Source organism: Piliocolobus tephrosceles, chromosome 2 (genome assembly GCF_002776525.5).
Source record: "Piliocolobus tephrosceles isolate RC106 chromosome 2, ASM277652v3, whole genome shotgun sequence".
Lineage (NCBI taxonomy): Eukaryota > Metazoa > Chordata > Mammalia > Primates > Cercopithecidae > Piliocolobus > Piliocolobus tephrosceles.
In genome coordinates, this window is record NC_045435.1 from 162,313,959 (window position 1) to 162,329,833 (window position 15,875).

The 15,875-nt window shown below is 46.3% G+C and overlaps 1 protein-coding gene across 1 annotated transcript in view; it reads left to right on the forward strand.

Moving 5' to 3' along the window:
• The first annotated feature begins 3,880 nt into the window (after window positions 1–3,880).
• The window catches only part of CLSTN2 (calsyntenin 2), a 637,108-nt gene continuing 625,113 nt past the window's right edge, over window positions 3,881–15,875 (forward strand). Inside the window, exon 1 of the mRNA XM_023192121.1 lies at window positions 3,881–4,173. Within this exon, the coding sequence (XP_023047889.1) occupies window positions 4,065–4,173 (109 nt within the window). The 5' untranslated portion in view covers window positions 3,881–4,064. The remainder of the gene's footprint in view (window positions 4,174–15,875) is intronic.

The following is a 15,875-nucleotide window of genomic DNA, read 5'->3' on the forward strand; positions in this document are numbered from 1 at the left end:
GGTGATCTGCCTGCCTCGGCCTCCCAAAGTGCTGGCATTACAGGAGTGAGCCACCGCACCTGGCACTGTTCACCATTTTTTGAACAAAGTCTTTAGAGGAATATGCCACAATGATAAGTCCAGAATAAATAATCGAAATTCAGAGATTTGTGTCTCTACTTTGGTGACAATTGGCTATTTAAATGGTTCTTATTCAGAGGTGGTGATAGATGAAGGTTTTTTAAAAATCAAATCCCCAACGCTATCTTTTCTGATTTGAAACTATATTTTGTTGCTTACTTATCCTGCATGCCTCTCCCAAAGTCATGATGTGTGGGAGAAAGATGAAATTTGGAATTAAGCAGACATGAATTGATAATCTGCACAATTATGCAAATATGGATAAGTTGCTCAAACTTTCTGAGCCAGTAATCTGATTATGATTAAACAGTGAAAATAGCACATTGTCTTAGTCAATTTTCTGTTACTTATAACAGAATACCTGAAACTAGGTAATTTATAAAGAAAACAAATTTATTTCTTAAAATTATGGAGACTGAGAGGCCCAAGGTTGAGAGTACAAATCTGGTGAGGTACTTCTTGCTGGTGTGGATTCTGTAGAGGTGGCATAGGGCATTGCATCATGTATTAACTCAGGTCTCTCTTCTTCTTGTTATAAAACTACCAGTCCCATTCCCAAGATAACCCATTCATCTATTGACACATTAATATGTTAATCTATGTACAGATTAATCTATTCATGAGAGCAGAGCCATCATGAACCAGTCCCCCACCAAACGTCTCACCTCTCAATCCTGCCATATTGAGGATTAAGCTTCAACACGAGTTTTGGAGGGGACACATAATCAAACCACAGCACACCTGTTGTTGCAAAGATTAAAGAAGGTATGGAATGTATATCCTCCACTGTAAAGCCTGGCATGGAAAGAATGAGGACTCATTAACTTTAACCCCATCTTTTGCATATGCAATGGCCCAGCAGAAGCAGACAGCACAGTAGTGCTCCATACAAATGATGTGGACTTAAAAGCTCTTGTGGTCTGAATATTTCTAAGGCTGAACTTACTTACTTTTATCTCCTGTAAGGCAGGTCAGAGCTGCCTGTTCCCCAAATGAATCAAATCAAATGTGTGACTGGCACATTTGTTTTCAGAGATACAGGAAGTAGGATAAGAAGAGGATATTTTTACATTTATTGAACATTGACTATGTGCACCATACTGTTTAACATATTTTTAAAATTTACTTCTTGTAATGATCTTATTAAGTAGGCATAATGCTGCTCAATCAATTGTTCCAGAACATAATGAATTAATGCAACAACCACTTACTGTATCTCATAAGTCAGCTGGATAGTTCTGATGTGAGCCAGGCTTGGCTGATCTTGGTTGAGCTTACCTGGGCTTGCTCATGTGTCTGTGGTTAGCCAGCCTGTAGGTCAGTTGGTGCTAACCAGCCTAGTGTGACCTCAGCTGGCTGAAACAGCTCAGTTCTACTCCGTGCAGTCTCCTACCCTTCTGCAGATTAGCTTAGGCTTGTTCTCATGTCAGTAGCAGGGATTTGAGGCAGGAAGAGGCAACATGCATGCCACTGTCCCAATGACCAAAGCAAATCATATGGCCTAGCTCAGAGTTGGGGTGGGAGGGCACATCCAAAAGAAAAAGATTCAGAGAGGCATGGACAAATGGCCATTAGTGCATTGGATCTACCACAATAGGCATTGTTATTACCCTCATTGGTAGAGGAGGAGATGGAGGCTAGCAATTTTGTGCCTGTTGGTCACGGGCCACCTGCTAGTGTTTTTCTTTGCTGTGTTCTTTCCTGGAGATCTCTCCTTGGAGATGCTTTCTAATGAGCTACATTTCCCCCTCTTTCTCATTATTGGGTCTGAATTTGAAACTTCATGTAAAATTATTAGGATCAACCAAGTGATCTTAACAAAAGCCCAGAATAAGGAGGACACCAAGGAGCAGCACAGGTGAGTCAGGAAGATAGGTCTACTTATTAGAGAAAATGAAGGGAAGAGGGCAGATATGTGGTTGGGTGGAGCATAAATGGAATAAAATGAGACAAATTTACATTTCTCTTCCATTTACTGGCTTTTCCATTTTGCCTGGGTCAGCTACCACCTTTCCATGCCATCTTTTCTAGATTCTGAAATCAACACCTGAGAAAGGCAAGGTCCTGGTGTTGGCCTGGGGCATTTACTAGATTTTTGACCTTGAACAAGGAAGTTACGTAACTTCCCTGAGCCTCTATTTCATTATTTGTGAAATGAGAATAATAGCACACATGTTGATTTGTGGGCTAAAGGAGACCTGAAGGTAAAGAGCCCCACATGGGTCTGAGCCCTGTGCAGCCACCATGATTCACTGCTGTCCCCAAGCACATCCTGGTGCCTGAAATGCTGAACAGTTGGCTTTCACCACTGCAGAGGCTCTGGGTGAGCTGCCAGGGCAGCGCAGGGAGGCTTAGCTGCAGGAGTGCTGTTAATGGATTTTATGGCTTTGTTGAATACCTCAAACTACAGTTATTAATTAGAGGATGCTGTTTAGGCACTCTTGCAATATATACATTTTGTTAATTGATTTGTATAGGCTCATAGCTAGCAACATAAAGAATGTGCAGGACCATAACACTTACAAAGGATTGTAATTGCCTTTGCTGTCCTCTCTGGCTCCACAAGCAGGGAACACAAGCTTTGAGGATAGGACCCATTCTCTCCTCTGTCTTTGGATCTCCAACGGCTAATCCAGTGCTCAGTGTCAGGGTGATACAGCCTGTCTAGATGCTCAGCAAAGGTCTTGGATCAATGACTAAATAAATAATGTTGTTTGTTCCGATATTTCCATATCTACTTTATTTCCAAACTATTCCTTATAAACTCTGCATTGTGTTTGACGTTGGCATTTCATTGAGGTAAATATGGTCAAGGATTTATTCTGAGTCCCTATTTATTTGTTTGTTTGTTTGTTTGTTTATGAGTACCTTTGTAATCCTTTCACGGCCTAGAGATGGTTGAAGATGCAAAGATATGCACTGGCTCCTGCACTCAGGAAACTGACAATACTACATGGCGCGAGATTTTACAAGGCATGACGTCAAGTAGCCTGTTCTCAGAGATGTGGAGTGACAACATAAAGGTGGCAACTTCTTGAATGGCACCATACCACAGGGAATTTTAAGTTTGCCTCCCCCACCCTCCCCGCCACTGCAGCCTCAGCAGGCCCAGCACCCCGAGTTTTCTGATCTAGCTGTTCTATCAGCTTCTAAGAGCCGCGGCTGCCCCTGCTTCACGCAGATGACGCGGAGCCCGGCCATTGCCATCCAGGTCCAAGGCTGTCTACTCTGCCCGACAACCCCTAGCACCACTAGTCGCTGCTCTAGTGTGCGCCTGGCGCCCTCCCCAGACCAGTCGACGTAGAGCGCCCAGAGACCCAGCCAAGGGCAAGACCCTTAGCGACGCCAGCCAGTCCTCTCCGCCCAGATATCAGTTCAAAGGGCATGGCAGGACAGGGTCCCCCGCACCACCCCAGACGACCCTCAGGCCTCGGGTGACCACTTTCTGGGGGAGCCCTCCATTCCTTGCGGCAGCTTTTCGGAGAGCCGGAGTGGAGGCGCCGGGCTGGAGGGCTCCCCGCAGCCGCCCAGCAGCGTCCTCTGGGGGCCCGGTCCCGACTGGGGCAGGAGGACTTGGACAGCGCCTCGGAGCGTGGAGATGGCTGAGGAAAGTTGGGGGTCGGGGCCTTGGGGCTGGGAGCGCCGAACCCGGCGCCGGTGCCCGCGTTCATGAATATGCACGAGCCACCTCCCTCCCTCCGTGACGTCACGGGCCGTCCCGGGGTGAGCGCCGGAGCCGCTCCGGGTCCGCGCCAGTGAGCGCGGCTGCTGCCGGCGAGCTAGCGGCGCGGCGGCGGGAACCGGAGGCCGAGCGCGGCGGCGGCGGCGCTAGAAGCGCACCCATCGGGTACGGCGAGGCGGCCCACGGCGCGGCAGGCACCGGGAGGCGAGAGCCGGCGCGGACAGTAGGCGGCGGCTGCAGCTTGTTGGCGGCGGCTGCGAAGATGCTGTCTGGGCGACTGTACTGGGTGCCGCTCCTGCTGGCGCTGGGCGTGGGGAGCGGCAGCGGCGGTGGCGGGGACAGCCGGCAGCGCCGCCTCCTCGCGGCTAAAGGTGGGTGCTGGGGAAGTTTGCTCTTCTCCCAGGAGGGAGGCAGGGCAGGCTTGAGGGTGAAAGCGGCAAGGACCCGGGCTCACGCTGGATTTGCCCACCCTCCCTTGCCGCAGCTTCTGTGGCCTCTGTGCGCCCTGGATCCCCGAAGTCAGGTCCATGCGCCGCGGACCAGAGAGGTCCACCCGCGGAGGCCGGCCCAACCCCTGGGCGGGGTCCAGGGGCCAAGCAGAAGGCGAGGTCTGGGGAGTACCGACAACTTTGAGGGCTGTGCCGGGATGGGAGCGCAGTGGGTGAGTTTCGAGCTCTGGTCCAGGGACGGCTCGAGCAGGGCGCTGGCGCGCCGCGGGGACAAGCAGGTGTCTGGTCCTGCCTGGCGGAGTAGGGGGAGGGGGGGGGGGAAGGATCAGCGGCGGTGCTTTCAAGGAGGTAGCCGAGCTGTGACTTGTCTGCCAACTCCCAGCTCGGGAATGGAGTGGAAACTTGTAGGCTCCAAGGAAGGCCCCGCTGACACTCCTCAGGCTCCCCCAGGGCGGCTCTGGTTCCCCGGGGAACGCGTGCCCTCCGGGTGGGCGGCGGGGTCCGGAAGGAGCGCTGGATGTCGGGCTCCCGGCTACCTCCCCTACTTCGCTCTGGCTCCAGAGGACCGAGGAGCCTAACCTGGCACCACTCCCCTGCCCACCCTGTTCCTTTGAAGAGCTTGACCTCCCGCCCGGAAGGAAGCTAGATCCAAGCGAACGCCTGACTCTGTCAGGCGAGCCTGGAAGCCGGCGAACCCCGGACTTCGACAGCTGCCTGGGAGCGCCGGGAGCCCTGGGATGGGGGCCGGGTCTGAAACAGGAGGTCATGTTCTTGCAGCGGGTGGGGAGGCGAGGAAAGAGCAGAGCTGATGGGGAACAGTGGTGGGCTCAGGAAAGGCTGTGGCAGATCCTAGCTGGGGCTCGCAGCTTAGTGATAACTTGTTGATTCTCTGCGCTGTTCATAAGTAGGGCGTGCGTTTGGTTTGTGGGCTGTGGCCAAATCCGCCAGGTGACAATGAGGGGGTACTTGGTCCCCAAATCCTGCCTGGCAATCATCAGAGGACGGAGGGGTTTGCGCCTGTCAGAAAGTAGATTCCCTACTAGAGACAGCCTGATTCGGACGCTGGCTTTGAACTACAGTTAACCACCAGCTTAGGGGAGGGAATGCCTATCAGGCTGCATTACTCTTGGAGTTTGGGGAGAGCTGGAGGCAGGCAGTTCGCCTTGTCTGGCCTTAGGAACTGGCCCTCCAATAACTTAGGTGTGATACATTTGAGAAGAACATGGGAGATTATGTTTATCGGTAATTTTTAAATCTTTTGGTGTCATCGTTTTGAAAATATTTTATAAGCAGCCATTCTATTTCTTTTCAGCATTTTTTTTTTCTTGGTGTATCCTTGACAGGCAGTTTTTATTTTTAGAAATGAGAAATTTCATGAGAGAAAAACTCGTTATGAAAATATCTCACAGTGCGGTAAAGAAGTGGCTGATATGAAGGGATCAAGCTGAGAGACTGTTGTTTTGGTGAAGACAAGAATAAAAAAACAATGAACTTCCAAACATCTCCCCGTTCTTTCCCAATATAGACACTTTGTTAAACAGGCAAATTACTTTTTTGGGGGCTGGGGGGAGATTTCCCATCATTTTGTAGCACAGTAACTGATGTAAGCAGATGTCTGCAAACGGAAGTTTGAAGGAGGGTGAAGAGCACACAGCAAGTGCAGAACAGGGAAGAAATCATTTGGGAAGAGGATCTGGTGTGAGTAGTAATAATGTGCGGCTGAGTTCGCAGGTCAGACTGGGAAACTTCATAGAGGTAAGCGAGAAAGAGAAGGAGAGAGATAAAAAAGAAAAAAAAAAACAGACTTTCAATGATTCACCTATGTGGATAATTATGTGCATTTTAACCAACATCCAACTTAGAACATATTCATTTCTTGGTTAAAACTAGGCATTTGTCAGGTCGGGCATGGTGGCTCATGCCTGTAATCCCAGCACTTTGGGAGGCCGAGGCGGGCAGATCACCTGAGGTTAGGAGTTCGAGACCAGCCTGACCAACATGGAGAAACCCCATCTCTACTAAAAGAAAAAAAAAAATTAGCTAGGTATGGTGGCACACACCTGTAATCCCAGCTACTCAGGAGGCTGAGGCAGGAGAATCACTTGAACCCGGGAGGCAGAGGTTTCAGTGAGCCGAGATCGTGCCATTACACTCCAGCCTGGGCAACAAGAGTGATACTCCGTCTCAAAAATAAACAAACAAACAACTAGACTTTTGTCTTTCCAGGGTAAAATATTTATTGGCCCTGCAGATTGAGAGTTAACTGTCTGAATTCCCCTTGTTCTCGCTTCTTTCCCCTTCCAACCACTGGGGGGCTGCAAAGAGCTCTGTTTGCTGCTGCCTTTTTTTTTTTTTTCAAGACGTGTAATATTTGATTACAACAGAGGCATTTATTATGACACTTTAGTTAGTATTTACAGGACTGACTTTCCTTATTATAATGCACTTGTATTTTATGTTTCCAAATCATATGATCTCTGAAGAATGCTTGAAATAATAAAGCTGTATGTTTTATGTATAATGCACCCTGCCTCTGACTTTGCCATTTTTAAGGTTCATACTATTGTTATTCCCATCACAAAAAAAAAAAAAAAAAAAAAATCAGGAAGGCATGTGAAGATTGAACAAAAAAATAGATTCTTCTTTCATACAGTTCTGTATTCATGTGTAGAAAAACATTGGGAGTCTGGAGTCAAGCTTTCTCACAGAGTTGAATGCACCCTCCAAACAACTGTCTGGGAGCATGTGCTCCCAGCTTCAGGCTGGTGTAAGATGTTGTGTCTGTGGTGCACAGCTTGTTCTGCCTTTGTGCTTCTTGCTTCTTGCTTTTGGGACTCGAGTAGTTAATCCCTGACAACTATAGAATCACTGTACTTTCAGTGTAGATATATTTCCAGTTTCAGAAATCATACAGTGGCCAGGCAATTGTAACTCCTTCCCTTCACCCTTACGTATTTTGGCTATTCAAAAAAGATAAATACTTCTTGGATTCCATGAAGAGACCAGATCACATGCGCATGTTCTGTGAGTAAAGCTGGTAAGTTATTGTGGACCCAAAGAGTTTCTGGAGGCAGAGAAAGACATGTCTTATCCAAGGGAAAGAAGACAATGCAATCTAGACAATACCTCAATGTTTGTGCTCAATTTGGCAAAATGTCAGTGGTCCCAAGACCTCAAGGACTTGGTACACAGTCCTTTTTAAATTCCCAACATCTAGGCATAGAGGTCATTTGGAACAATACTCAAGTATAGACCATCAATTGTAGTGCCCGTCTTGTGTGCTGAGAGCCTGACTCAGTGCTCTGGAAGTTTCTATGCTGGTAGCAGAAGGCCACCCCCCACCCCTCCCACCCCTACCTTTCTTTGAGGAGCTTCTGTTTTAGTTGGAGAGGGAAGATTTTTATGTGAAAATTTTAAGAGAGTGGCAGCAGAGAGAATTTGTCCAAAGTATAGTACTGACTGTGATAGAGACACAGGCAAAGGAGATGGGAGTGCAGAGACAAGGTTTACAAAAACAGCAGGTAGTAATAGGTAAGCAGGAGGATGGAGCAGAATAACAACAGTGTGGTGTAATTGTAGTAATTTCAGTGTATGGAGTCCCTCTTTAGTATGTAACAGGCACTGTTGCTAATCCTGTTACATGGGCAATCTCTAACTCTTACAACACAGGCAGAGCCAGTGTTAGCCCATTTCACAGATGAAGAAACAAATTCTATGACAGGTAAATGACTTGCCAAGACCTCCAGCTAGAGGGGATGGGACTGGGATGAGAATAAAAAGGTCACTATACCCAGTACCCCCTGTTTGTCAGACAGTCTTCCCAGTGGTTTTGAAAGCCGGTCTAGGACCACAAGGAAGTTGAGCTGTTTGTATCTCTGAGTTACCCAGGAGCCCTTGTGGTCCCACCCACAGAAGAGCACAGTATGAGTGTCTAGGCTGTTTAAGAGGGCATGCAGGTGAGGTGAGGGAAACGGACCTTGCTTTCACCATGGAGACCAGTGTTCTTGATTAGAGCAGTCACCTCATTCTCTCTCCCACAGATTCAAAAACCATCCTTGAATATTCCAGATTGTACACTGCATAACTTCCTGCAGGGGCAAAGGTAGTGTGGAATTTTTATGGTGGCTTGGTCTAAATCATCTTTGGGTAAGTAGCAGGTGTCTTCTAGTGGTATAACAGAGTCATTTTTCCAACTGAAGCACAAATGCCAAAAAGCCCTCAGCAATGCATCAGAAAGTGTACTCTGACCTGCTGCCATCCTGAAATGCCTGTGGTTCTTGGACCGAAATGTACCCTTTACCTCTCTTGCACTCTCTGGGCAGCAGGCTAGTAAGTCACCTTCCTCAGTTACTCAAGACATGGCCTTCCATAAGGAACCTTCCTAGGCTGGTTACTGTTGAGTGACTTGCCTCGCTTTCCTGCATGCCTGTGTTTCCTTGTCTGACTCTAGTCCTCAGGGCTCAGAGACCAGTGCTAGAGGCTCATCCTGACTCTCCTGATATCTCCAGAGCCTGGCCTCAAGACGTGAGATGAGCAGTACACAGTGATTTGCTTGGTGAACACCCCTGTTTGTAATCCCTAGTGCTGTCATTTCTTGACGTAGACATTTTACATGTTTTCCTCTCTCCTGTATAAAGTAAAATTTGGGCATATGGCCAGAAAAACTTGAGTTCCATACCTGGCCCTACTACTTCCTAGTTAGATGATCTTGGACAACTTGAGCCTCAGTTTCCTCATCTCTAAAATGGGGAGACAGAGATCTACCTTGTAAAATGGTTGTCAGGATAGTGCTTAGAGAACACATAGCCCAGTTTGGGGCATGTAAAAGGCATAAATATACAATGACTAATTATTGATCACTTCTTCAGTTGTTTTAGTGTCTGAGATTTGGTGAATTTTTTTTCTGATCACTTAGAAATCCAATAGCTTTGTTCATATCTTTTCTCAGCTCAAACTGTTATCTCTGTTTCTGTTTCTCAGTCTCTCTCTGCCTCTCTCTCCTTGTGTGGGTATGCACCTGTGTGTAAATATCATATATAAATGTAAATGCACATGCATACACACTCATTTGGCTTGACTTGTTTGTAAAAAGACATACTTTTTTTCCCACTCGTCTATGGATATCTTTGAAGCCAGGGCTCCATTTCATTCATCTCAAAAGCACTGGCACTTAGTGCAGGGCCAGCTCAGAGTAAAGGTCAGCAATATTTGCTATATAAGTAAATAAACAAGCATATCTCCATGTGCCAGTGCCAGAGGTGTGGGAGGTTCTGGTCTCTGGAGGGGAGCTTATGTGGTGTGATCTGCGTTGTAAGGAAAGATCCCCTGCCCAGTTCATACTTTCATCCAAGCCCTGCTACCCAAGAAGACAGAAAGGCATACTTTTTAAAGGTATTGACAAGCTTTGTGATAATACTTGTCTATATGGAATGGGGTAACTGAAGCTATGATACTCATATAACAGCTTGAAACACATTATTGTTTTATTAGTTATTATCTAACCCATCACTAATTGGACCCTGTGGAAATGGTTCCCTGGGAAAGACAGGTTTTGAGAACAGACCATGGGGAGGCCTGAGCTGGGGAAGAGCACTGAGCTGAAGATCCTGGCACTGTGTAGGACAGAGGATCATGCTCTGAGATTTGGGAAAGAAACAGGCAGGAGGCCAGAGGGAGTACTGGTCAGAGGAGAATGGTTAGAATGAGAGTTAGCCCTTCCAGACATGCGCTAGGTCCTGTTCTCTAGCTTTTCAGCCAATTACTATTTCTCAGCCTCCTGTTATTCTCTGTGAGGGGAACAAAAAGATAAAAGCAAGTTCCAATTATCGAAGAGTTCACACTCTGTCTAGAGCAAACATTGCATATCACACATCACACAAACTATTGCAGAACTTGGTGACTTATGGGAAAATGGTAAATTGTGCATCACAGATGCCCAAAAGCCTTGCAGGAAAGGAAGAAGTTGGCAAGAATAGAGGTCATAAATCTTCTGCAAGATTTATGCAGAAGGTAAAAGGGATGTTGATGGATGGGTAAGGCATTGGGAAGCATATGTCGGGGGCAGGGGTTTGCACTGGGCAGGTAAATACAAGGTGGTAAGAGTGATTGGCACACAGGCACGAGTGAAGAGGGAGCTCAGCCAGGTCAAATATTATCTCTGCATACAGATTCCAGAGCTAATAAAACAGTGAATGTTTATTGAGTGAGTGCTATGTGCAAGCACTACCTTGAAGCACTTCATGTATGTCCATTGGTTTGATCCTCATACCAACCCTATGAAGGAGGTAAACCTACAATCTCACTTTTACAGAGGAGTAAACTGAGTCACTGAGCAGTGAGGTAACTTGCCCAAAGTCTGACAGTTCAGAGGTGGTGAAACTGAGGTTACAAACTCAGAATAGACTGGGTTGCGTGGGTTCCCCTCTTCACACAGGCTTACCTATTCAGAACGATGTGATGTCTGCTTGAGGAAGGCTCTGAGTGAGGTCAGTGAGGCTCTGCTGCCCTGGAAGGCATTGCCTTGCTGTCCAAGAATATTTATTTGGATTTTACTTCAAAATTGCTGAAAGAGTTGGTTTCCCTGAAAACCTCACTCTCTGATTCACTTCTCCAAGTGAGCAATACCTGTTTCTTCTCATCCAGACAGCTTGAAGCCCTCCTCACCTCCTGTCATGCTTGGCCTCAAGCCACGGAGGCAGCCATCTGCTCTGTATAGTCCCAGATGTGTTTGCAGGGGTCTCCTATACCAGAAAGACTATCCCAGCTGGCTGGCCTTTGTACCGACAGGTCTTCTGTTACAGTCATTCATTTGGGTTAAATATTGCCCTCTTCTGACTCCATTTTAGGCCAGGATACACACTTTTAAACATGTTAGAGGGCTAGATACCAAAGTGGATAAGAAGGGGATGTTGAGAGGTGTGCATGGCAAGGGCGGGAGGAGATCATATAGGAGTAGCAGATGTCAGACTGTTGATCGGGCTGCCTTTTCTTCTACTGTCATGGCAGGATTTTCTATATGGCCATTGTATTGTTCTCAGATACTCCTCTTACAGATTGGTAAATATACATTACAGGGCATATAGCAGCAGATCAGGAATCAGGACAAGGGGTCAGACTATGCAGTTGATTGCAATCCAGCACCAGGGAGCCAATGTGGTGAGCTAGGTGACATTTTGGAACATGGCCACTTGAAGCCCATTTCTTTCACTACTGAGCAGTTTTCTAACTCTAAGGACAGGGAACTTATCTCCAATACTTTCTCAGGATCTTGCTTGTCCCCAGCTCAGGACCCTCTACTCACATCAATCCTCCCCAGAGATTGGCCAGAGATGCCCCGATCAATACTTTTTTCCCTAGCTCACTTTGAGCTTCCTACCTCACCTAAGGCTCACTCAGTATCTATTTCCTTTAGGATGCTGCAGCCCCATATGTCCCAACCCAAGCTCTCATTTTTCCTCCAAGAATCTACTGCTTCTGCTGTGACCTCTGTTTGGGTGAAAGGTACATCATCCATACATTCACCCAAGCCAGAGCCCCCAGAGTCCTCCAGCATGCTTGTCTCTCCACAAATATCACAACCCATCCTTCCTTATGTCCGGTTTATTCTATCATCACCATCTAGAACTTCTCCTCAATTCCCATTGCTTCTGCCTTGTTTAGCCTGTTGTGCAAATGAAAGCACAAGACTCTAATTTTGACCCCCTCTCCAACTCTCCCATTACACTGCTGTCAGGGTGGCAACATATATGCCACTCCCACCAGACCTGCAAGAAACTCCATCTCAGTCATGAATTCTATCTTTTACCCTCCACGCTAAGGTCTGTAAGGTTTTTGAGAATAGCTTAACACTCTGGAATTGCCTCAGATTTCCCTCCCTCACAGGTTATTACTGCATGTGATGCCCATTGTCCAAATAGCATGGTGCCTTGAGATCCTGGGGTGTCTACTTCCACAGGCACCAGACTATACCACCAGCATCCAGAATCTAATATTCATGCCACCTTCTGTAGCCACTTCCTCAGGAGTGCTACCAGCATCTGGGGATGGAAGCTGTAACAGGCTACCAGTTCCCATCCCGGAGGAAATCAGCTCGTCTCAGTTTTAGGGTGGGTGTATCAAAGCCACCCACCACCAACCTCTCCCATCCCTATCATAACCTCAGTTAGGGGCTCAGGCATTCACAGAGCAAAGACCAGGACTGGAGGTATCTTCAGAGAACTTCTACCTTCATCCTTGCTACCCAAACCTCCTTCTTAGAACAGACAATCATACTCCTTCTGACAAACCTCTCCAGGGAAGCCCCAGACCTCCCAAAATAGATCCCAAGCTCTCCAGCCTGGCATAAAAGTCTACTGATTTTGCCCATCTGGCCTTCTCTCCTGTCAGTGAGCTTTCTAGAAATTTCCAAATAGTTAATGCTTTCAAGAACTTACTATGCACCAAGCACTATTCTGAGTACTTTATAAATATTAACTCATTCAGCCCTCCTAACCACCAAGTGAGATGTGAACTCTTATTATCCCCATTTTACAGATGAGGAAACTGAGGCAAGGAAGGTTAAGCTACTTATCAGTTTACCCAAGTAGTAAAACAGTAGAACTGGGATTTAAATCTAGAAAGTTTAGTTTCAGAGTCCCCCCTTTTATCCAGCCCTGGATGCACAGTGGAGCCACTTGAGAGAGATTTAAAATAACACCAATGCCCAGAACCCACCCAGAGATTTTGTTTTAGTTGCTCAGGGACAACACCTGGGAATCTATGTGAAGCTCTCCAGTATTTCTGTTGCCCAGCCAAGACTGAGAACCACTCCAGCAAACTAAGTTGCCTCTGCCAACTAAGTGCTACTTCAGGTGGGAGCTGTGCTCCTCTGTCTTTCACCCACCAGTCCTTTATTTCCCCTGTCAGGGCTCCCATTGCCACCTGTCTCCCAGGGTGCCTGTGAGCCCTTGGAGGGGGAAGTGCCCTGCTCACCTCTGTATGACTGTTGCCCAGCACTGTCCGAGGCCCAGAGCGAATGCTGAGTGTTGAGGGGGTGACTGGTGCTAGGGCGCTGCTGCCCGCACTGGCTGCAAATCCTGCAGGGCTCTGTGCCCATGTACCCTCTCCCATCAGCACTGCTTCCTTCCTTCAGTCATGGAGAGGAGCTGCCCATCAGGCCTTTCCCTTTTAGTTATTTGACTCTCTGCCCAAATCAACTTGCAGCATTTGCTCCTCAGTGGTTTAAAATACTCGGTTCTGCACATGAGTCAGGAGAACATTCACCACCTTGAAATGTATTCAACAGTCAGGCCGGCAGATACCAGTGGAATTCTCACTCAGAAAGTCTGTCAGTGTTTTTCTCATTGCTTCTGAGAATGCTTAATTGGCTAACGTTTGACTTATTTCTACAGAATCACTGCATCAAATTGTCATGTGAAAATTGCCAGTTAAAAAAAAAAGATCATTTTTGTGACTTCAGCCACTTTGCATTTCTATGATGTCTGCTGTATTATATAGTTAGGTAAAACTTTGGCGTCTCAATCAAGTCTGACTAGAAAATCACTGTGGAGTATCAAAGAAAGGTCATGGTCTCCAACTCGTGACCTAGATCCACTGATGAGCTGTGAGGTTCAGGGCAAATCACTCAGCCCCTCTGGGTCTGTGTCTTTATCACATGCAGAAAGGACGCAGTGGCACCACCTCTACCCAAGAAAGTTCTGAGTATTCAAATGGAAGTGGCTCTGGATGCCTTTTGAAAGGATAAAGTGCTTACAAAAACAAGGTGGTCATATTTAAGAAATCTTTGAGACTCAAACTCCAAAACAAAACTCTCCATCTTTCTTTCTTTATACCGTCTTATTAATTTAGTTAATTATATTTTCAGGAGAAGTTTGAATTTAGCGTGAGTCTCTTCCCAGTTCTCTGATGTATAGCCTGCATGTATCACACAACTGGTGGTCACCATGGTTACATAAAAAATGCAGCGTTTGCAGGCCCATCAACTTTCAGGAAGAACCAGTCAAAACTGTTAATATTATGTCAAGTTGATGTGTCGTTTTCCAATTTGCATGGATGGCTGCATTGCAGCAAATTAATTAAAACAGATAAATGTTAATCTAATGCATGTCTCCTTGTAATTAATGAAATATAACCATTACAGGAGTGTTTGATTTATTATTTTAATTTATAAAATGCTGAATTCTCCTATAAAGTTAGTTATAGTAATAGGAAAAGCTTACCCATATATAGCATTAAGAAAAATAATCACATTTCTATAAATTAATCACTCTCTAAAAGGATATAGTTCATTAACACTATGAACTGAAAGTGTTGGATGTAAATTAGATTAACCTTTTTAGTGACACTTCCATTTATATTGCACATTCTCTTCAAACTAAAAGCACTTTACATATATTAATTCAATTAACCTTCCCCAGACCCTTATTAAGTAAGTACATATATCAAAGTTGGTAGGGAGGAGAAATGAAACCCTTCAAAAATACTGAAATCCTGGCCTTAGGATGTGTGATTTATGATTTCCTCTGCAGCAGTACAGTTTATCCAGATTTATATGGCTTGAGAACATGGGTACATATCCATGCTTTCTCTCTCATGCTGCCAAGAAACCCTTAGGATGTCACTTCATGCCTGAAGCTGGAGATGCTTCTGCCTGAAGCTTAGGCCAGATGCTGTAAGGAAAATTCTGTTTTATTTAATAAAATGCACCCCAGCAACTCTGGGTTTGGTGGTAGACAGGGCATGTCCAAGTGGGTATGGGTGGCTAGACCTTAGTGCCCCATTCAACAACCAGAGGGCCATCGTCCCTTGGTCTTGCTGCTACTCCACCTCTACCTTCTTCACGTGATCATCTGGAGGCTCAGGTCAGACTGCAGCTCTTGAACAAAACCTTGCGATGCTACTGGGAGGAGAAACAAGGATCTGCAGGGAGGTAGAGCTGGACATTAATCTTCCTCAGCTGGGGTCCCTCCTCAGACTTGTCTTGGTGAGGGGCAGAGGCTGCCGCTCCCTCACCTGCTGAGATGGAAGGCAAGGATCAGCCAGAAGAAGACCTCACTCTCCATTCTGCCTAAAAGCCTGTTTCTCAAGGAAAGCTTCCTGAGTGAGGATCTGTGTCTTCTGCTGTAGTGTGTCACTAGGAGTGCCCCATCTTTTATGAGGCCATGCCTCTTTGGAGCACTTACCATTATTGCTCAGGCTTCCTGGAAATAACTATGCACCTGGAGAGAGGAAAAGGATGGAAGCAGTCTTGCATTATAAGAGCTAGAAGACTCAGGGGAGAGACTACAAACATTTCCTTAGTTTGATTGAATATGTGTTTGGTGACTTGAGGTTCTGAATGTTCATTTTTCCAACTCTTTCTGCTCCTTAAAGTTCTCAAATGCACAAGCACTCTTCTGGGGGCAGTGTCACACTATATTCCACAAACCAGTCTTCTTTGAAATAGAGTGCATCTCAGATAACAGCCTGCCTTGTAGCTGATGGTTACAAACCTACCAAGGGCAATGGCTAACCCAAAGGAATGAATCACTAATGATAAGACATGAAATCTAGTGTAGAAGAAACATTTTAGAGTGTTTGCATTCTTCTCCCTGACTCTGCAGTTAGAAAATTTCTTACTCTGGTCC